Source organism: Salvelinus namaycush, chromosome 22 (genome assembly GCF_016432855.1).
Source record: "Salvelinus namaycush isolate Seneca chromosome 22, SaNama_1.0, whole genome shotgun sequence".
In the NCBI taxonomy this organism is placed as follows: domain Eukaryota; kingdom Metazoa; phylum Chordata; class Actinopteri; order Salmoniformes; family Salmonidae; genus Salvelinus; species Salvelinus namaycush.
In genome coordinates this window covers 12,399,520-12,421,549 of record NC_052328.1, presented here as the reverse complement: position 1 = coordinate 12,421,549, position 22,030 = coordinate 12,399,520, and the positions used below count along the sequence as shown (strand labels likewise).

Below are 22,030 nucleotides of genomic sequence, written 5' to 3'. Positions count from 1 at the left end.
TTCAAGTGTATTTTAAATGGCACGTCTCAACTGTAATAAACTAAGTTTCACACATCATCATAGCTCGAATATTTATCATCCAATATGATAAAGTAGTACTCCCGTCTTGACTGCATCAAACCAGGAGAAGCGAATTGGCTAAAATAGCTAGCTACGTTAGCTAGCCAAATTGAGTCTGCATGCACTTTCTTCCTCTCCTACAGTTAAATAACAATACCTTTATTCAGATTTTTAAATAGCAGCCTAACTGTTGGTTCTTGTTCGTAGTAGCCTACAGTTATCATAAAACATTATATTCCAGACTTTTAATTCTATCTTCCATCGATTAGATGTTCTAACTTGCTTTGCCACACACGGAGGCCAACAACAAGCTCCACACGGCACTCTGCAGAGGCTATTCTCGTTGAGCAGTGGAAAACATACGGTTCACTTCTTATCCACAATCTCTGTCCATCGCAGTTGTAATCAAGTTGTGAAGCCAAAATGTTTCCAAACTTTAAACGATGGTTTAAATCGATCCCGCCACCTACAAAGTTCCCGGGTTGCACCTCACAAAAGGACAGTTTGAAATCCACCAGTTAAAATTTGAATTTTGATTACATTGTGTGCATAGGCTGTAGTTGTTTCAACGGAATAGCCTACAAAAAAAAATTCCCAGCTCAGATTTACTCATGAGGCAATAGCATACAACGCAGTGTAGGCAGAGCCTATAGGCCTAGTGTTATGTATTCATTCGGGTTCAGTGAGAACAGAGGTCCCCGTACCGAACGATTCAGTACGAATATGCGTAGCGTTACAGCCAATGTCAATGTTGAGTATTTCTTTGGTCTTACTTCCTTGATTGCTCTGCTCTCTTAGCCTGTTGCATAATCCCCACGGGCCCTCCAGTCAATGGCATCAGATCAACAACAGTAGCAGTAGCGCATCAGCTACAGTTTTCCCTCCTTAAGGCTCTCATACCCACCGCCAGTCCAGGCCCCAAGGCCCGGCAGCCTGCCCAGTCGTCAGGAGGAAAAGCAGCTATTTGGGTCACTGACACAGCCCTGTGTAATTAGGACGTTGGGAAACAAGGAAGCTTTTCTAAGAAATGGGCGCGTTGCAAACAGGAAGTGTCCCATCTAAATTAAGTTCCCCCACCAACCAGGAACCCCAGTGGAAATTTAACGATTACACAAACGCCTTGCACCTTAAATAGCTGCCCCACTCTCGGCCACAGCGAGGGCCCAGCTTAGCACCGCACGGCGGTTAGGTCACTGCCCTCCCTGAGTGGCTTTCACTAGAGTTTTACTGCAGTGAGGTCAGCTCTGTCCTCAGGTTGCACTCTAGACTCAGGGTTGTGAATGAGTAGATCTGATGGGACACTCATTGGGTTCGTACTGCAGTGGTTACGTTGGTAATGCACTGCTATACAGCAGGGTGTAGGATCACAGTTTGGGGCAATGAGGTCAGATGGGTTGATGGCACATTCTTTTATTGGGTTTGTCATTCTTGGGTTGAGTAAAAAAAAAAAGTACATTTCAGTGAATGCGCATGATGGAGTAGATACAATGCTTTACACCAATGTCTTAGTGTGGAAAATATCCCACCAACTCTGTCCACAACATTTCCAGGAAAGCAAAGATAAATAACTCCCTCCCACCCTTACCCTTGTTCCTGTTTCTTATAAAAACGGTGTCTGGGGAAACATGAGCCACACAATAACACATGTTATCAGCAATAGTAAAATGCTAAGAGAGAGAACGAGGGGAAGTGTCACAGTCCAGAGAGGCCACACTGATGGCTGTGTCTCCACTGAAGACCAAACTGTACATCTATTCCAGGCCAGGACAAACAAACACTACAGCTGTAAAACCACGGAGGACCTCAGATTCACACTGGCACCAAGCACACAGAAAGACGAGCGGTTACATCACCACCAGGGTCCCGTCTCACAGAACACACATCTCTACAGACTACGGGGGCCTCCCAAGATGGAGGAGACGTATCCCAGAATGCCCCCCAGGGTGGAAACGGTCCTCCTGGCTCGGTGGACTGTCTCTGTCTACCATCTGAAGCCCAGGCAGTCCCATGAATATGAAGGATTAAACACCATCGGCCAGCCACTATGACTAACGTTTAAGTTGCTATGGTGCCGACCAGGCACAGAAACATCTGCCACGTCGCCGTGGCAACCGTAACGCAAAACAGTGCGGAGGTTAACTAAACGAGTGTTAGAAAGATTTATCAGACACACACACACAGTAGTATTGACTGAGCGTGCCAATCTCTGTGGCAGGTTAGACAGGGTTTCTGTCTGCGCAGACAAGACCCATTCTACAAACACAGAAAACTGGATTGAACTAGGCGATGTCCTAAACATCTAGATTTTTTCAAACTTATTGGCAATATTCGCTCTCTCGGCTGTCCTTGACTAAAAATATATCTTGGTCCACCAAGAGTCGTCCTGTTCTTGACAGCGAGTGCCTGTGTGACTGGCGCATGTTGTCTCCCTCTCCTCCCTACTGCAACAAAAAGGCCCCACGGCGCAGCTAGTGTTTATTGCTCTGTCCATGCTGAAGCTGCTACATCATTTCAGCCATTTAGTTTCTTACTTGTTTTGGACTGAAAAGTCCCGTTTCCAAAATCCCTCATTTGTTAAGGAAAAAAAACATTCCCTTCTCCCTCAAGCCTTGCGCTCTTAACGTGAAAAACATTTGCATGAATTGCGGTTCATTTATTGTTTAGGCTAATTATTCAAATCTATTATTTAATTTAACTAAAATGCTTGATTTCATTTCAAAGCATCAATGTCTACTATGCTGTGTGATGGCATGAACGAATGAATGATTGATTGATATATTGAAATAGGCCTAAGGAAGTTACGGTATTAAGACTAAACAGGACGGGCTCTTAGTCCTACAGCTCGAGGGTGGTTATAGAAGGATACTAATACCAAGCCTACTAATGATAACGACTGACCTTCATGTCTTAAAGTAATGGACTGTCATTTCTCTTTGCTTATTTGAGCTGTTCTTGCCATAATATGGACTTGGTCTTTGACCAAATAGGGCTATCTTCTGTATACCACCCCTACCTTGACACAACTGATTGTCTCAAACACATTAAGGAAAGAAAGTCCACAAATGAACTGTTAAGGCACACCTGTTAATTTAAATTAATTCCAGGTGACTACCGCATGAAGCTGGTTGAGAGAATGCCAAGTGTGCAAAGTTGTCATCAAGGCAAAGGGTGGCTACTTTTGAAGAATCTCAAATATAAAATATATTTAGATTTGTTAAAAACCTCTTCGGGCTAGGGGGCAGTATTTTGACGTCTTGATGACAAGCGTGCCCAAAGTAAACTGCCTGTTACTCAGGCCCAGAGGCTAGGATATGCATATATGCATATATTAAAATAATGTCTGTGAGTATAACAGAACTGATATGCCAGGCGAAAACCCGAGGACAAACCATCCAGAAAACGAAAAACAAATTCAGCCCACCATTGACTCCTATGGCTGTCATTTTTAATATGAAGGGAAAACCTCCCAGATTGCAATTCCTAGGGCTTCCACTAGATGTCAAAAGTCTTTAGAAAGAGTTTCAGGCTTGTTTTTGGAAAAATGAGCTAGAATTTGTAGTTTTTTTAAGTGGCTCCCATTTTGGCTGTAGTGTTTGTTACGCGTACTGGCGAATGTGCATACTTTGTTGTTTATCTCCAGTAATTCTCCATCTTAATTTTTATCGTTTATTTACATATTAGGGTACCTGAGGTTTGATTATAAACGTTGTTTGACTTGTTTGGAGAAGTTTATTGGTAACGTTTGGGATTCATTTGGTATGCATTTTGAAGGAGGGAAACCAGTGGATTATTGAATGAAGCGCGCCAGCTAAACTGAGTTTTTGGGGATATAAAGAAGGACTTTATCGAACAAAACGACCATTTGTGATGTAGCTGGGACCTTTTGGAGTGCCAACAGAAGAAGATCTTCAAAGGTAAGTGATTTATTTTATCGCTATTTCTGACTATCGTGGTGCATCTGCCTGGTTGGAAAATGTTTTTAATGCTTGTGTGTGCTGGGCGCTGTCCTCAGATAATCGCATGTTGTGCTTTCGCCGTAAAGCCTTTTTGAAATCTGACACAGCGGCTGGATTAACAAGAAGTTAAGCTTTTAACTGATGTATGACACTTGTATTTTCATGAATGTTAAATATTACCATTTCTGTAATTTGAATATCGCGCTCTGCAATTTCACCGGAAGTTGTCGAAATGAGACGCTAGCATCCCACTGAACTCTTTTTTGGTTACTACATGATGCTATATGTGTTATTTCATGGTTTTGATGTCTTCACTATTATTCTACAATGTAGAAAATAGTAAAAATAAAGAAAAACCTTTGAATGAATAGTTGTGTCCAATCTTTTGACTGGTACTGTATATTTAAGCAATAATGCACGAGGGGGTGTGGTATATGCCCAATATACCACGGCTAAGGGCTGTTCTTATGCATGACGCAATGTGGAGTGCAGCATCAGATGACCTGGCCTCCACAATCCCCGACCTCAACCCAATTGAGATGGTCTGGGATAAGTTGGAACGCAGAGTTAAGGAAAAGCAGCCAACAAGGGCTCAGCATATGTGGGAACTCCTTCAAGACTGTCTGAACAGCATGCTAACCTGTCCACTTCAGATGTCATAATCAATATGCCTACATTTTTTCTCAGAATGTGGAGGTACCAAGTCCTTATATAAATGTGATTTATATTTTCTGCACATTTATAAAACACATACTAGACAGCTAGTATAACAGTATTTGGCTAAAATGCTGCTAGCGGTAGATGGAACCGCAATGCTGTGGGCCACAACCTGAGCATTCATTTTCCAGAATCAATGTTCATTAAAACTTGTTTTAGTAGTGTCTGCTCTGCGCACTATTTGAGTAGTTTAGACAAATAGTTCATAAATACTGTTGTTTTAGTAGTGTCTGCTCACTATTTGAGTAGCTGAGACAAACAGTTTATCACTAGAAAGGTTGTCCTCTCATCTATAACAGTAAAATAATGCCTCAATGCGTTTCAGTGCCCATGTGACCGATTCTGTTGGACCAAGCCTCAAATGCAAGTAGCGAGTTGAAACCGCTCGTCAGAGAGGAAGAAGTGATCTCTCAACTTTGTTGGCGTGAGTGGCAGGGGGAGGGGGAGGGACTTGGTGTGTGTGTGTGTGTGTGTGTGTGTGTGTGTGTGTGTGTGTGTGTAAACTGAGAGGAACAAAGCAAAGCGAGAGGTTTCACTCTCGCCAAAATCTGTCTAAAATAAGCCCAATGTGTTTCTATGGGCTTGCTTTGGAACTAAGCTTGTCGCCTGCATTCCCGCCTTTGGGATGACTCCCATTGTTAGGGCTGAGACATGAGCATCTCTTCATTATATTCAGATCTCTGGTGTAAATGGGAAGGTGCACACAGCACAGAAGGAGACGAGACCAAAAAGAGACAACATGAGATCAAGCGGACATAAACGGGGACATAAACGCTACAGCCTATTTGACAGTGCTGGCCTGGGGTAAGGGAGTGAGGTAGGGGGTGTCTGAGCACTGAGCAGGCTGTCTGTTGGTGTTTTGCTATGTGGCCAGAGAGAACAGGGGGGTGGGAGTGGTTTTAGCGTTTTATCTATTCAGGAGAGGGTCGGGCGGTAGTGGAAGTGATTTGGAAAGAATGCGAGGAAAGTTGGGAACCGAGGCAATCGTGGCCGTTAAACAGCAGGTCGTCCTAAAATGAAAGCGTTCCGCTAATGAGGGCGGATGCTAATTGAAGATTTTCACTGCAGTAAACATGCGTTGCCATCCCCAAACACATCCTCCAGGCCCACGTCCATGCTGGGAAAAGCGGAGTGTGTTAACGTGTGTATGTGTCTGGATGTAAACAACAACACACAGTTAAACTGGGAGTGTGTGTTTTACTGGTATTTTGTTCAAGCATGTATTCACTGGGTGTCAGGCTGTCTTTACATGCTAGGGTAAAAGAGATGGCATTGAGTTCACGTTTAAGTGCGTGTCCGTCTCTCACCTGCTCCTCGGTGATGAGCCCCTGGTCAGAGTTTTTGCTGGAGGTTTGTAAGGGGAGGCTCTGACACACTTGACCCAGCACCATGGACACCTCCTTCATACTCCTCCAGCAGCACACCAACACCATCTGAGCGGTCACCCTGTAGCCAACACCACTACCACCTACAACACACGCAGATGCACACTGAAAATACACTGGACACCACAACACACGACCCAACCAAAAGCTTTCTGGAATGGGTTATGCCAAACAAATAGTATTTTCACTGTGTGTTGTATCCACTATTAGTGCATAACACCTGTCCCAGCAGGTGAGGGGTGGTGAAACACAGATGGCTGTAGTACCGGTTCTGTCCTGATGGGGGCAGTGTTTCACCCCTCATCTGCTGTGTCTGATAGAACACAAAAGACACAGCAGCAGCACAACATGTTGACATGATATATCCTAGTTCAGTGAGTGAGTGGAAATGTGTATTGCTGACCTGTGCTGTCATGCTGTGGTCTGTCTGTGGGGGCCGCAGGTCCGTTCTCCTGTCCAGACGGCTCGGTGTCCAGCTCTCTGGCGCTGGTGAAAAAGTCGTTGGTGTCGCGAGGCTGGATCTCCTGCAGGATCCTCTGCAGACCAGCGGACGTTTCTGAGAAGAGGTACACACACACTTTTAACACACTCCTTTAAAAACACACCATCTGCCTTGTGCAGGGTCAGGTGTTTTTCCCTTACCAAAAACCAACTCTGGGCACTAGTTATGAGGCATCATCACTCGCTAATCTAGACCAGAGGTGCTGACCTGAGTCGGTATCCATGGGGATGAGGCCTTCGGGGGAGGAGCTCTGGACGACAGGTGACACTACTTCAGACATCCTATAGGACACTGTGATGAGCTCTGACACCACACTCCTCCACTGACCTGTCAGAGTCAGACACCTGGGGACACACACACACAAACAGGATAAACAATACACACAGACTGGCTAAGACAAATGTGTGTGTGTGTGTGTGTGTGTCCCCTCACCCGGTGTTGAGTTGCTGTAAGGCAGCAGTGATACAGTGGGCTCGGCCGTAGAGAGGGTAGGAGGCTGCTGCCAGCAGGAGAGACGACTCTGCCTTCACCACCTCGGCCTTCAGACACAGCAACAAGAACTGCACCACTGAAACAAACACACACAATCACACAACAGCATAGCATGGTAATGTCAATTACTGCAAGCACTGAGCAATATCTGTGAGATGAGGAATATGACAGCTGGTGCAATTAGCGTTTGGCACAAAAATAACTTCAATGCAACCCCATACAACGTAAAGTGCTTTGAGTTTAAGAAAAGAAACAAAATCAATATCAGCATTACCTGCCAGAGTGTTAGTCTCCAGGGTGAGGGCCTCAAAAGCCTGGGGCTGGGTTAGAGCGGGAGGCTGGAAGGAGAGGCCCTGCTCCTGGGCACAGAGCAACAGGGCCTGGGGCAGGGCAGGCTGGTGGAGGAACAGGTTGAAGAGGTGGGAAGCCGTGACACTGTCAAAAGGCTTGGTGCTGGTGCTGAGGTCCAGAGCTGCCTGGAGCAGAGACTGCATCCTGCCTGGCTCCTATGGGGGAGGGGGGGTAATGGATAAAGCAGCCATCACTACACCACAACTTCAATCTGACACACACATTCAAGATCTCCAGTCGACCAACTCTTTGATTAAACCAGGATCTCTAAGTTTCAATCCAGACTTGAGTTTAGAGGTACAGGTTAATGTCCCACTACCCAGTTCACTGCAATGTGAAGGTGTATGTGTTGTGTGTACCTAAAGTGAGATATAGCATAGAGTACACGACTCTGCACGTCGAGTGACCAAGGGCAGGTCTACGGAACCATCGAAGCTCGTCTCACTGACCTGCAGCCCCACGGCAGATGGAGGGAGTTGCCGTAGCAACGCGGAGGCCAGCTGCTTGACCTCCAGGAAGTTGCTGGCGACGCAGTAAAGGACATTCTGCGCGTGTGCAGGGGTCACCACCTCTCCCAGAGCAAACACATCATCAGACCCTGAGAGAGACAGAGAGAGACAGAGACAGAGAGACAGAGAGAGAGAGAGAGAGCGAGAGACAGAGAGAGAGAGACAGAGAGAGAGAGAGAGAGAGAGAGAGAGAGCGAGAGAGAGAGGTGTATGATTACAGTGATAAGAATGATAATGATGGAGAAGTAATTGATGATGTAAAGTGTGTGTGTACAGTACCAGTGTTGAAGGTGAAGAGGTGGGCCAGCTGGCACAGCAGGTGGAGGGCTGTCAGACAGGTGGAAAAGGAGGCCCCGGGGAGAAGCACACCGAACAGGCTCTCACACAGCCAGCACAGGAACTCCTGAGCACACATTCACACACGTTGTATACAGAGCATTGTAGGTTGAAACTCTCCCTCCCATCTCCCCAAACATTCCCATCGGTGTCTTCCCCACTTAGAATACATGGTACAGATCATTGAGCCCTATATAACTCAACATAATCATAGTGTACCTTGTACGTGTCCAGTATGTGTTGGTCTCTGTCCTTCTGTCCCTGGTCTCTCTCCTGGACCAGCCTCCGCTGCAATGACTGACCACTGTCCTTCACTCTGCACAGCAGCTACACACACACACAAATCAATAGATATCTACTTGTCAGTCTACACCTAGACTAAAAAGGACTTTCAATAGGCAATTCATTGAAAGTGTTTTAGTCCAGGAGCATGCATAATCTGGGTCTCTGCAATGCCCATTGATGTATAACACAATACTGGATTAAAAAGCAGTGTCTGACCTTTTTGAGCAGGCTGACAGTCAGCTGCCTGACTCCTGGTGATTGGCTGTTTAGACTGGAGGGCAGGAAGTGATGAAGCAGCTCCATTTCCTGCGAGGTCAGAACCTCTGTGCGACGATGACTCTCGCACAATAACCCAAGAGCGTCCATTCGCACCTGAGAAGACAAAGAATGACGTTATTAACACACACACACATATATACACACACATACAAAGTTGAAGTCGGAAGTTTACATACACTTAGGTTGGAGTCATTAAAACTAGTTTTTTAACCATTCCACAAATTTCTTGTTAACAAACTATAGTTTGGCAAGTTGGTTAGGAGATCTACTTTGTGCATGACAAGTAATTTTTCCAACAATTGTTTACAGACAGATTATTTCACTGTATCACATTTCCAGTGGGTCAGAAGTTTACATACACTAAGTTGACTGTGCCTTTAAACAGCTTGGAAAATTCCAGAAAATGATGTCATGGCTTCAGAAGATTCTGATTGACTCAAATGATTTCAATTAGCCTAATGGGGGTGTACCTGTGGATGTATTTCAAGGCCTACCTTCAAACTCAGTGCCTCTTTGCTTGACATCATTGGAAAATCAAAAGAAATCAGCCAAGACCTCAAAAAAAAATTTTTTGCAGACCTCCACAAGTCTGGTTCACCCTTGGGAGCAATTTCCAAACGCCTGAAGGTACCACGTTCATCTGTACAAACAACAGTACGCAAGTATAAACACCATGGGACCACGCAGCCGTCATACCGCTCAGGAAGGAGACGCATTCTGTCTCCTAGAGATAAACGTATTTTGCTGCGAAAAGTGCAAATCAGTCCCAAAACAACAGCAAAGGACCTTGTGAAGATGCTGGAGGAAACAGGTACAAAAGTATCTATATCCACAGTAAAACGAGTCCTATATCAACATAACCTGAAAGGCCGCTCAGCAAGGAAGAAGCCACTGCTCCAAAACCGCCGTAAAAAAGCCAGACTACGGTTTGCAACTGCTCATGGGGACAAAGATCGTACTTGTCCTCTGGTCTGATGAAACAAAAATAGAACTGTTTGACCATCGTTATGTTTGGAGGAAAAAGGGGAATGCTTGCAAGCCGAAGAACACCATCCCAACCGTGAAGCACGGGGGTGGCAGCATCATGTTGTGGGGGTGCTTTGCTGCAGGAGGGACTGGTGCACTTCACAAAATAGATGGCATCATGAGGGAGGAAAATGATGTGGATATATTGAAGCAACATCTCAAGACATCAGTCAGGAAGTTAAAGCTTGGTCGCAAATGGGTCTTCCAAATGGACAATGACCCCAAGCATACTTCCAAAGTTGTGGCAAAATGGCTTAAGGACAACAAAGTCAAGGTATTGGAGTGGCCATCACAAAGCCTTGACCTCAATCCTATAGAACATGTGTGGGCAGAACTGAAAAAGCATGTGCGAGCAAGGAGGCCTACAAACCTGACTCAGTTACACCAGATCTGTCAGGAGGAATGGGCCAAAATTCACCCAACTTATTGTGGGAAGCTTGTGGAAGGCTACTCAAAACGTTTGACCCAAGTGAAACAATTTAAAGGCAATGCTACCAAATACTAATTGAGTGTATGTAAACTTCTGACCCACTGGGAATGTGATGAAAGAAATAAAAGCTGAAATAAATAATTCTCTCCAATATTTTCTGACATTTCACATTCTTAAAATAAAGTGGTGATCCTAACTGACCTAAGACAGGGCATTTTTACTAGGATTAAATGTCAGGAATTGTGAAAAACTGAGTTTAAATGTATTTGGCTATGGTGTATGTAAACTTCCGACTTCAACTGTGTGTGTATACATACATACATACATACATGCATACAGCTCTCTCCTCACCTGGTCATGTTTGTGAACCAGAGCCTGACGAAGCAGAAAGAGGGGTACAAGTCCCCCCCATAGCCCCTCTGACTGGACGACCCCCTGGGCCCGTGCTGCACGCAGACACGTCATCAGAGCACCCAAAGCACCCCTACTGCCCGGAGGTCCTAAACATACACCATGATAAAAATTCTATCAATGTTTCAGAAAATATTGACATTTTGTATATATAGGGACGTGTATGCATGGGTCACATTAGCTTTCAGAAATGTGCATTTTCAAAACACAGACAAACGAAATAATCTTTGTTTTTAACTATTTCACCTGCATTTCATATTGACAGTCAACAGTGTTTTTTGGCTTAAATAGAGTAATAAGGGGTGTGCGTCTCCAGTTTTCCTTCACACAAAATAAATGAAGCGCAACACATTCAGCAGAAAATTGTTTTCATCAGACGACACAGCAGTGCAAAGCTATTTGGCTAGCAGCCACACAAATGTACTTACGATGAAAAAGCACGTTTTTTTTGTTGTTGAAAAAACGATTAATGGCCTTCATAGTTCTAATGTTTATCATAGAAAGAATTTAGCCAGCTACATTTCCTAATGTTTCCGTTAAAGTTACCTGCATTTTAACTTGCTACCCGAGAATAGTAGCATAGAAAACTATCCTACACGTGATGAGACCTCCTTTGGCCGCCTTTCCTTCCAGTTCTCTGCTGCCAATCACTGGAACGAATTGCAAAAATCGCTGAAGTTGGAGACTTATATCTCCCTCACTAACTTTAAGCATCAGCTATCTGAGCAGCTAACCGATCGCTGCAGCTGTACACAGCCCATCTGTAAATAGCCCATCCAATCTACCTACCTCATCCCCATATTGTTTTTATTTATTTTTCTGCTCTTTTGCACCCCAGTATTTCTACTTGCACATCATCATCTGCACATCTATCACTCCAGCGTTAATTTGCTAAATTGTAATTACCTGCTACTATGGCCTATTTATTTCCTTACCTCCTCACGCCATTTGCACACACTGTATATAGACTTAATTTTTTTTCTCTCTACTGTATTATTGACTGTATGTTTGTTTATTCCATGTGTAACTCTGTGTTGTTTGTGTCGAACTGCTTTGCTTTATCTTGGCCAGGTCTCAGTTGTAAATGAGAACTTGTTCTCAACTAGTCTACCTGGATAAATAAAGGTGAAACAAAATAAATAAATAAAATAAGAAATATATTTAATCTCTGTGGAGAAGTGCAACTGAAGCACGAAATGAGTCCTTCTACATTTATGATTTGGAGTGAATTCTGACAGAAGCCGAACAGAATTTACAATAAGAAACTTTTTATATTTGCGTTTATAAAAACACAGCAACATATATCTTTCCATTTCTGAGTGAAAAACACTGAATCCTGCGTTAACACGACCCCTGGGATGTGTGTGTGTACATGTATATCTACCTGCGCTGCAGGGTGGGGTGTCCTGTAGGGCCTGTACCATGTGGGCCAGACTGGAGGGGGAACAGCGCAGCAGCTTGGGAAGGAAATAGTCCAGGATATAGGTGGTCTGGTCCAGCCTGGCTCTACACAGCACCTGAAGCAATGGAGTCACCCAGGTCTGGTGCCACCTCTCCATGCCCGCCTCTGTGCCCCCTGTGCCACCTTCCTCAACCAGCTGGGCCTTATGACTGACAAACAGCCTCTCTAGCAGGTCGCTAGCGTAAGGTGCCAGGGTCTGGTCCCCCATCAAGCCCAGGAGACGTGAGGGCAGCTGGGGGTCCAGAGCCAACAGGTACCCTGCCCCTAGGAGCTCAACCAGGCAGGCCAGAGAGCCATACTTCCCTCTCTGGTGCCACTCCAGGCCCAGCAGGTTGTGGGTTAGCTGGGTAAAGTATGGGTCCCTGTAGGGGTCAGAAAAGGCTAGAGGGCTGCTGTAATGGTGCAGGAGGAGGAGGTTCTTGAAGAGGGCGCGGGTCTGGTGGCGGACCCCATCCAAGGGGTGCTCCCAGTGGGTGTAGACGTGCTCCAGCAGGTGCCCCTGGAGCTCTGAGCCCCCGCGGAGGGAGTCGTGAAGCAGGCCTGGGGGAGACGACAGCCCACCCTGCAGGCTGTCCAAGGCGGCTCCGCTCCACAGGGTAAGCACGCGGGCTACCACCATGGCTGTGCTAGACTCCTTTACACTACAAACACACACACAGAGAGAGACAGACAGAACAATAGTCAACCAAAATGACAACCATTTGGGTGTTAGCAATCGCACAAGTGTGTGTATGTTTGCATACGTGTGTGTCTGTGCGGCGTGTCTGCGTGCTAGCTCCTGAGTGCATGTGTGTGTGTGTGTGTCTAACCTGGTGTCCAGCGCCAGCAGTGTTTGGGGAACCAGCAGCAGCAGCTGTTCCCTCTGTGGCCCCTGGGTTGCCCCTCTCCAGTTTAGCATAGCCAGGGCCCCATGACACAGGTAGAGGGACACCCCCGCGGGACGGCCACTGTCATACAGCACCGTACAGCTCTGTCTCAGCCACACGGGGGCGCACTCACCACTCTGCTCTGAACCTTGCAGGAGACCTGCCACCTGGACAGGCAGATGGACAGAGACAGAAAAACATACAGAAATAGACAGACAAAAAGTTCCATCATTCAACATCATGGCCATTACTAGTATAAATGAACAACACAAAATAATTCATTCAGGGTACTTGTGAGTGTATCGGGTGTAGGGGTCACTCACCACCGCGGCCACTCTATCTCCACTCCCCATGACAGACCGGGTCAGCAGGACCACTGCCATGCCAGCCGTGCTCTGGACCGCCTGCAGGAAGTTCTCTGGTGGGGGGGGGGACAGACGAGAGAGAGGGGAGATAATGAGAGATATGGAAAGAGTCAGATGCTCAGTGCCCAGACTTTATGAGCTGATGTTGAGTAACGAGGGCCGTATTCATTCAGACCAAGCCACAGCAAACAGTTGCAAAACGTTTTTCAACGGAAACGGTTTACTCCAAACTGACAACGTTTTGCAACGAAAACAAGAGTTTATTGGAAAAATTCAGGTAGGTCCCTCCTTGTTTCGTTCTGTTGGCTTCTGTTTGGTTCCTTGTGAATAAACCCCTAGTGTAACACGGTCCTCACCATCTGTGAGGATGTGTGTGTAGCAGTCCAGTAGGCCACTGAGGGTGAGCTGCAGGGTGCAGTGAGGATGAGCTGCCTGTAGGGCGGCGCTGATGAGCTCCTGGGACCTCTGCACCACCAGCATGGAGGCCTTGACCGCAGCCAGACACGAGTGCATGAGCTGGGCCTGGACCACATGGCGACCTGCTAGACCACTGTGGAGACAGCAGGGGGCGACAAGCACACATCAGTCAGTCAGAGGGCATGTGCTACATGTTTTTCAAACCTGATACTTGGGGGGGTGCAGGCTTTGGTTTAAGCCCAGCACTAACACAGCTAATTTAACTAATCAACGAATGAAGTCCTTTATTAGTTGAACCAGGTGTTTTAGTACCGGTCTGGAAGAAAAGCCTGCCGTCCTGTGGGTCACGAGGACCAGGATTTAGCAGCATAGGCTGTCTTACCTGTTTAGTTGGAGGTATTCACTCAAGGCCTTATGGAGGAACGTTAACACTGGAGAGAAGAACAGAAGGAGAGGCATATTATCCAAAGACATCAACGAACTACGTTTCTGTGTTTGAGCTCACCGTCCTGAGCAGGCTTGATAAAAACCTAAAACAGATCAACAAACCACTCACCCTCTGCTAGCAGCCTGTGTATACACCTCTCACCTGAAAGGCAATAGAGCATTAAAACGTCTATCTTATTCAAATGATACCAAACACAAGAGACAGTCTAAACGAGGGGATTCCATACGTACCGAGAGGGAAGGCATCTAGACAAGCTGTGATAGAGTCTATTAGGTGTGAGTATGAGCTGTGGTCTGAGCCCACAGTGGACAAGCTGTCCGACAGGCACGCGGACAGACAGCTGACAGTCTGCTCCTGCAGCCAGTCCGGTACAGAGCTCAGGGCACTGCCGAGAGAGAACAAGTAGATTCAGTGTTGACGTTATTGTAGCGATTCTATACCTCGTTTGCTAGTCTACTTTAAAAAATACATTAAAAATAAAAGAGTAGAGCCGTGTTCACAATCCTTGGTCCTGGATGTGTGGGCTTTTGTTCCACTTCCAACCCGGCACAAACACACCTGTTCAACTCATTAAGGTGTTGATCAGCAGTTGAATCGGTTGTGGTCGTGCTGGGCTGGGACAAAAGCCTGCACACCCTGTAGCTCTCCAGAGACTGAGGGAGAGGAAGATGTGCTGAGGAGAGGAGGTGTACCTGGCGCTGGCCCTACGGAGGGGGTTCTTGGCCAGCAGGGAGGTGTAGATGAGGGCCATGGTGTGCAGACAGGCCTGGAGGAGAGGCCCACGGGAAGTTTCTTCCTCACTCAGCAGCTCCAACTGAGATCCTGCCTGGAGAGAGACACACTGACATGATTAGACCAGCCAGGAGAACCTGGGAGGGGTGGCCAAACATGCAGAGATAGAAACACATGTGCAGGAGTTAATTGGATGACAGTATTGTAGGCCTAATGGTCTGTGTCATGTAGGACTTGTGGTTGACAGTCTCATCTCAATATTGGCGTCTTCTCTGTTGCAGTGCAGGTCGAGTTGACCTGTTTCTGAGCCAGTTCTCACATCTCTGCCTGTTTATGTCAACCCAACCCACAGACTACCAAAGGTGTGACTAGGCCTGTGACGATACTACTATTACAATATTTTTTTCATGGCAAAAATGAAAACAAAGCAGACCAAACTTCTTGGCCCATTAAAATGCAGCTGCGTGTAAAATAGTGTGCTATAGCTTGGAAAATAAAGAAATACCGCCCCAACAGATCCACAGATGACACAATCTTACAGTTCATACAAGGTGATCAGTCATTAGGACCTAATCGATGGATTTCACATGACTGGTAATATAGATATGCATCTGTTGGTCACAGATACCTTTAAAAAAAGGTAGGGGCGTGGATCAGAAAACCAGTCAGTATCTGGTGTGACCACCATTTGCCTCATGCAGCGTGACACATCTCCTTCTCATAGAGTTGATCATGCTGTTGATTGTGGCCTGTGGAATATTGTCCCACTCCTCTTCAATGGCTGTGCGAAGTTGCTGGATATTGGCGGGAACTGGAACATGCTGTCGTACATGTCGATCCAGAACATCCCAAACGTGCTCAATGGGTGACATGTCTGGTGAGTACGCAGGCCATGGAAGAACTGGGATATTTTCAGCTTCAAGGAATTCTGTACAGATCATTGCGACATGGGGCTGTGCATTATCATGCTGAAACATGAGGTGATGGCGGCGGATGAATGGCATGACAATGGGCCTCAGGATCTCGTCACTGTCTCTCGGTGCATTCAAATTGCCATCGATAAAATGCAATTGTATTTGTTGTCTGTAGCTTATGCCTACCCATACCATAACCCCACCATCGGGAACTCAGTTCACAACATTGACATCAGCAAAGCGCTCGCCCACACGACGCAATACACGTGGTCTGCGGTTGTGAGGTCGGTTGGACATACTGCCAAATTCTCTAAAACAGCTTATGGTAGAAAAATGAACATTAAATTCTCTGGCAACAGCTCTGGTGGACATTCCTGCAGTCAGCATGTCAATTGCACGCTACCTCAAAACTTGAGACATCTCCGGCATTGTATTGTTTAACAAAACTGCAATTTTTAGTGGCCTTTAAAATTGTCCTCAGCACAAGGTGCACCTGTGTAATGATCATGCTGTTTAATCAGCTTCTTGATATGCAACATCTGTCAGGTAATGGATTATCTTGGCAATGGAGAAATGACAACATTTTAGAGAAATAAGCTTTTTGTGCGAATGGAACATTTCTAGGATATTTTATTTCAGCTCAGTTAACATCGCGCACACACACACTTTACATGTTGCGTTTATATTTTTGTTCAGTATAGTTCGTGCCTAAAGAAAGTATTCACACCCCTTGACTTTTTGTTACAGCCTGAATGTAAAATCTATTAAATTGAGGCTTGTTTGTCACTGGCCTAAACATAATAGCCCATAATGTGGGAATTATCTTCTTAGAAATTCTTACAAATGAATAAAAAAGGAAAAGCTGAAATGTTGAGTCAATAAGTATTCAATGTACTTTACAAGTCACATAAGTTGCATAGACTCACTGTGTGCAATAGTGTTTAACATGATTTTTTAATGACTACCTAATCTCTGTACTCCACACATACAATTATCTGCGGATCGATCAACAACATTATAGTTACTCCACAATAGTAACCTAATTGACAGAGTGAAAAGAAGGAAGCCTGTACAGAATAAAAATATTCCAAAACTTGCATCCTGTTTGCAACAAGGCACTAAAGTAATACTATAAAAAAAAAGTGGCAAAGCAATTCACTTTTTGACCTGAATAAAAAAGTCTTATGTTTGGGGAAAATCCGATACAGTACCACTCTCCATATTTTCAAGCAAAAGGTGATTACAAGTATTGACTCAGGGGGTTGAATTCTTTAGCCTTTTATTTTTCATAAATCTTCTACAAATTTTAGAATTTTTCTTCCACTTTGACATTACATTATTTTGTGTAGATTGTTGACAAAAGATGACAAATCCATTTTAATCCCACTTTCTTGCCTAGTCACTTTATACCTACCTAGATGTACAGTTCATTCGGAAAGTATTCAGACCACTTGACTTTTTCCACATTTTGTTTACGTTACAACCTTATCCTAAAATGGATTACATTTTTATTTCCCTCAATCTACACACAATACCACATAATGACAAAGCAAAACATTTTTTTTATTTTAGCTCATTTATAAAAAATATCACATTTACATAAGTATTCAGACACTTCAATCAGTACTTTGTTGAAGCACCTTTGGCAGCGATTACAGCCTTGAGTCTTATTGGATATGACACTACAAGCTTGGCACACCTGTATTCTTCTCTGCAGATCCTCTAAAGCTCTGTCAGGTTGGATGGGGAGTGATACTGCACAGCTTTTTTCAGGTCTCTCTAGAAATGTTTGATCGGATTCAAATCCGGGCCACTCAAGGACATTCAGAGACTTGTCCCGAAGCCACTGCTGGATTGTCTTGGCTGTGTGCTTAGGGTCGTTGTCCTGTTGGAAGGTGAACCTTCGCCCCAGTCTCAGGTCCTGAGCGCTCTGGAGCAGGTTTTCATCAAGGACCTCTCTGTACTTTGCTCCATTCATCTTTCCTTCAATCCTGACTAGTCTTCCAGTCCCTGCAGCTGAAAAACATGCTTCACCGTAGGGATGTTGCCAGGTTTCCTCCAGACGTGATGCTTGGCATTCAGGCCAAAGAGTTCAATCTGGGTTTCATCAAATCAAATGATATTTGTCACATGCGCAGAATACAACAGGTGTAGACCTTACAGTGAAATGCTTACTTACAAGCCCTTCACCAAAAATGCAGTTAAGAAAAGATTTACTAAATTAAAAAAATGTAAGAGCAACAATAAAATAACGAGGCTATATACAGGGGGTACCGGTACAGAGTCAATGTGTGGGAGTACAGGTTAGTCAAGGTACTTCAGGTAATTTGTACATGTAGGTAGAGTGGGGTAAAGTGACTGCATTGATAATAAACAGCTCGTAGCAGCAGCGTAAAAAAGCGGGGTGTCAATGCAAATAGCCCAGGTAGACATTTGGTTAGCTGTTCAGCTGTTTGTCCGGTCAGCCAGCTCTGGGAAGAGTCTTGGTGGTTACAAACTTCATCCATTTAAAATGGAGGCCACTGTGTTCTTTCAATGCTGCAGAAATGTTTGGTACCCTTCCCCAAATCTGTGCCTCGACACAATCCTGTCTCAGATCTCTAAGGACAATTCCTTCAACCTCATGGCTTGGCGTTTGCTCTGACATGCACTGTCAACTGTTGGACCTTACATAGACAGGTGTGTGCCATAATACGTTGCATGGACTCACTCTGTGTGGGCTGTCATGTGCCTTTTACTGAGGAGTATCTTCTGTCTGTGTGCCTTTCCAAATCATGTCCAATCAATTTAATTTATCACAGGTACACTCCAGTCAAGTTGTTGAAACATCCCAAGGATGATCAATGCAAACAGACTGCACCTGAGCTCATATTCGAGTCTCATAGCAAAGTGTCTGAATACTTGTATAAAAAATGAAAAACAGAAATACCTTTTTTACATATTTGGAACAATTTCTAAATACCTTTTTTCGCTTTGTCATTATGGGGTATTGTGTGTAGATTGATGAGGAAAAACATTTATTTAATACATTTTATAATAAGGATGTAACGTAACAAAATGTGGAAAAAGTCAAGGGGTCTGATTACTTTCCGAATATATCAACCTCCATTACCTTGTACCCCTGCACATCGACATACCCCGTGTATATAGCCAAGTTATCGTCACTCATTGTGTATTTATTCCTTGTGTTATTATTTTTCAATTATTTATCTTTCTTCTTCTGCATTGTTAGGAAGGGCCCATAAGTTTACACCTGTTGTTTACGAAGCATGTGACAAATACAATTTGATTTAATAAATGTGACTGGATGATGATGTCTGTTTCCAACATTTGGGCTGTTTTCCTAAAGAAGTTAAATACGCTTTGTGTTTTGTTTCCTTGCCACGATCCTAACGAGCATCGGCATATTGGTATCGACCCGGCCCTAGGTGTGACCCAAATCTAAAATATCAAACACTATCAGTTAGTTGAGGTAATGAGAGGGAGAATGGACACCAACCTTCTTGACCAGTTGGATCTGCTGCATTGGGTCAGTCAACGCCAGACAGTCCTGCAAGGTCTGGGCAAGCTGTCTGATCCACTCATCTCCTCCATCCACAGAGAGAGACACTGAAAAACACACATACATACAGAGAATCACTTTACATACAGAAAAACACCACCACAGTTACAATAATCAGTAGCTAACACCAATTCCATCCTCTCACCTATCAACTTATCAAGCCTGTCCTTGTCCAATACCACAGCCTCCACTTTCACCGTTTTCTTCTTTGTCACCATGACTCCCCTGACAGGACAACCAGGTGAAGAGTGAAACAGACAGCACAGTGCACACTCTGGATGTAGCTCTCCAGGGACAGGATTGGTGACCACTGCCATACATTGGAAATGCACCCAGACACTTTCTAGAGAGCGACTATCCTAGTGAATAATGTGGTGTTCATAACCAAGTGGGAAGTTGGTATTTACCTCATACAAATGGGAAAAATCCTCATTCACGCCCCTCCAACTGGTAATTATTAGTGGGAAACGTATCTATAATTCCCTGAGCCCCAACTTCTCCCACATGCTGACGTCAACTTCTAAGGGAATGATCTCAATAACAGCATTTTGAATAAAAATATCTATTAATACGGTTTCTGAACACTATCATTTGTTTACAAACATGATAGCTGTACTTTTATTATGGTTGACCAGCTTGTTGACCATTAGACAATCGGCGTTTCTCAACCAAAACAAACAAAGCACGTGAATGCATCCAACTGGTAATTAACGCTTCACAACTTGTAATTACCACCTTCCCACAAGGTTAAGAACACAGCACAACTAGCTAGCTAGCTAGGTCTTCTTAATTGCAAGACAAGTATAGCTATACTTTTCCGTAACATGTTATATTTGATAACTTAAAAAAACAATTGTCGTTAGATATCATGCATAGCTAGCTAAATTATGCTCAATGAAACATACATGTAAGTTCACTTTACCCATGAGCTAGAGAGGTAACGTTAACGTTACACGTTAGCATGCAAAAAGAGAGGGAGCTACTAAAGCTAACGTAGCATAAAATACCCACTCACCAGAATTTGAGTTTTTTCACGTTTAGGGAAGGACTTTTTAATAAACATGCAAAATTGCAATTAACAACCTGATATCAACAAAAAAAATTATGTGGCTTCTCTCAGCTGCTGCTAGCCACCATCATGCTACACGTGTATAACGTCAATTCCGGAGTTTCCATAACCCCGCCCTGAGGATTGACTTATTGGCCAATAATTTTGTTGGAACAAATTTGACAGCGCTCATTGGTTGAAAAATATGTCGATCATATTGGATACATTACTTGTTTAAATTTACATGGCCACGCTTTTACAACATTCGATTGGACGAAGTTGTTGGAAAACACGCCTTGGAGCCAGAGCCAACCCTCTTTCGATTTAGTGATGGAATGAAAACTTGGAAAGGAAGAAACTCTTCGAATTTATTTCGTAATTAGGATAATACGACATGAACAACAAGGGGAATATGGATGGAATAACTGATATGGAGTAACATCTCTCTCACCGTCTGTCTTTCGTCAACCATTTTCAGGGTAAGACAAGAATGTAGAAGAATATTGATGCTTTTTTCTCTTTATTGGAGAGATAGTGGGAGAGCTATCAATCTGAGTGTCATTTGCTCTCTAGCTATATCTGGCATTGTAGAACTGTACTGTAGGAATGAAGTTTTGATATATATTTATTTGAATGATCACAGTTTTGTGTATAGAGTAGCAAGCATAATGAGATAATTATACAGTGCCTTCAGAAAGTGTCCATAACTCTTGATTTATTACACATTTCATTGTTTTACAGCCTGGATTCTAATTGGTTAAAATAAAATAAAATCTCACCCATCCACAAACAATATCCCATAGTGACAAAGTGAAAACATGTTTTTAGAAATGTTTGCAAATGTATTGAAAATTAAATACAGACATATGTAATTTATATAAGTATTCACACCCCTGAGTCAATACTTTGTAGAAGCACCTTTGGGGGTGATTACATCTGTGAGTCTTTTGGGTAACTCTGTAAGAGCTTTGCAACACCTGGATTGTACAATATTTGCCCATTATTCTTTAAAAAGCCATTTTCAAGTCTTGCCATAGATTTAAGCCAAAACTGTAATTAGGCCACTGAGGAACATTCAATGTCATGTTGGTAAGCAACTCCAGTGTAGATTTGTCCTTGTGTTTTAGGTTATTGTCCTGCTGAAAGGTGAATTAATCTCCCAGTGTCTGGTGGAAAGCAGACTGAACTAGGTTTTCCTCTAGGATTTTGCCTGTGCTTATAGCTGTATTCCATTTATTTTTATCCCCAAAAACTCCCTAGTCCTTGCCGATGACAAGCATAACCATAACATGATGCTGCCACCACCATGCTTGAAAATATGAAGAGTGGTACTCAGTGATGTGTTGTTGGATTTGCCCCAAACATAACGCTTTGTATTCAGGACAAAAAGTGAATTTCTTTGCCACAATTGTTGTAGAATTACTTTAGTGCCTTGTTGCAAACAGGATGCATGTTTTGGAATATTTTTTATTATGTA

At 44.1% G+C, this 22,030-nt stretch overlaps 1 protein-coding gene across 1 annotated transcript in view; it reads right to left on the bottom strand.

Annotated features, from left to right (window-relative positions):
- The window catches only part of thada (THADA armadillo repeat containing), a 100,742-nt gene extending 80,095 nt beyond the window's left edge, over positions 1–20,647 (bottom strand). The window contains exons 1-21 of the mRNA XM_038960399.1: positions 20,521–20,647; positions 19,651–19,730; positions 19,443–19,552; positions 14,990–15,123; positions 14,528–14,682; positions 14,406–14,438; positions 14,232–14,280; positions 13,789–13,982; positions 13,391–13,485; positions 13,011–13,234; positions 12,124–12,842; positions 10,680–10,828; positions 8,810–8,965; positions 8,528–8,635; positions 8,252–8,375; positions 7,913–8,061; positions 7,387–7,618; positions 7,053–7,188; positions 6,828–6,964; positions 6,522–6,674; positions 6,041–6,201 (exon numbers count right to left, since the gene is read on the bottom strand). Of these exons, the coding sequence (XP_038816327.1) occupies positions 6,041–6,201; positions 6,522–6,674; positions 6,828–6,964; positions 7,053–7,188; positions 7,387–7,618; positions 7,913–8,061; positions 8,252–8,375; positions 8,528–8,635; positions 8,810–8,965; positions 10,680–10,828; positions 12,124–12,842; positions 13,011–13,234; positions 13,391–13,485; positions 13,789–13,982; positions 14,232–14,280; positions 14,406–14,438; positions 14,528–14,682; positions 14,990–15,123; positions 19,443–19,552; positions 19,651–19,723 (3,291 nt within the window). The 5' untranslated portion in view covers positions 19,724–19,730; positions 20,521–20,647. The remainder of the gene's footprint in view (positions 1–6,040; positions 6,202–6,521; positions 6,675–6,827; positions 6,965–7,052; positions 7,189–7,386; positions 7,619–7,912; positions 8,062–8,251; positions 8,376–8,527; positions 8,636–8,809; positions 8,966–10,679; positions 10,829–12,123; positions 12,843–13,010; positions 13,235–13,390; positions 13,486–13,788; positions 13,983–14,231; positions 14,281–14,405; positions 14,439–14,527; positions 14,683–14,989; positions 15,124–19,442; positions 19,553–19,650; positions 19,731–20,520) is intronic.
- Positions 20,648–22,030: the final 1,383 nt, after the last annotated feature.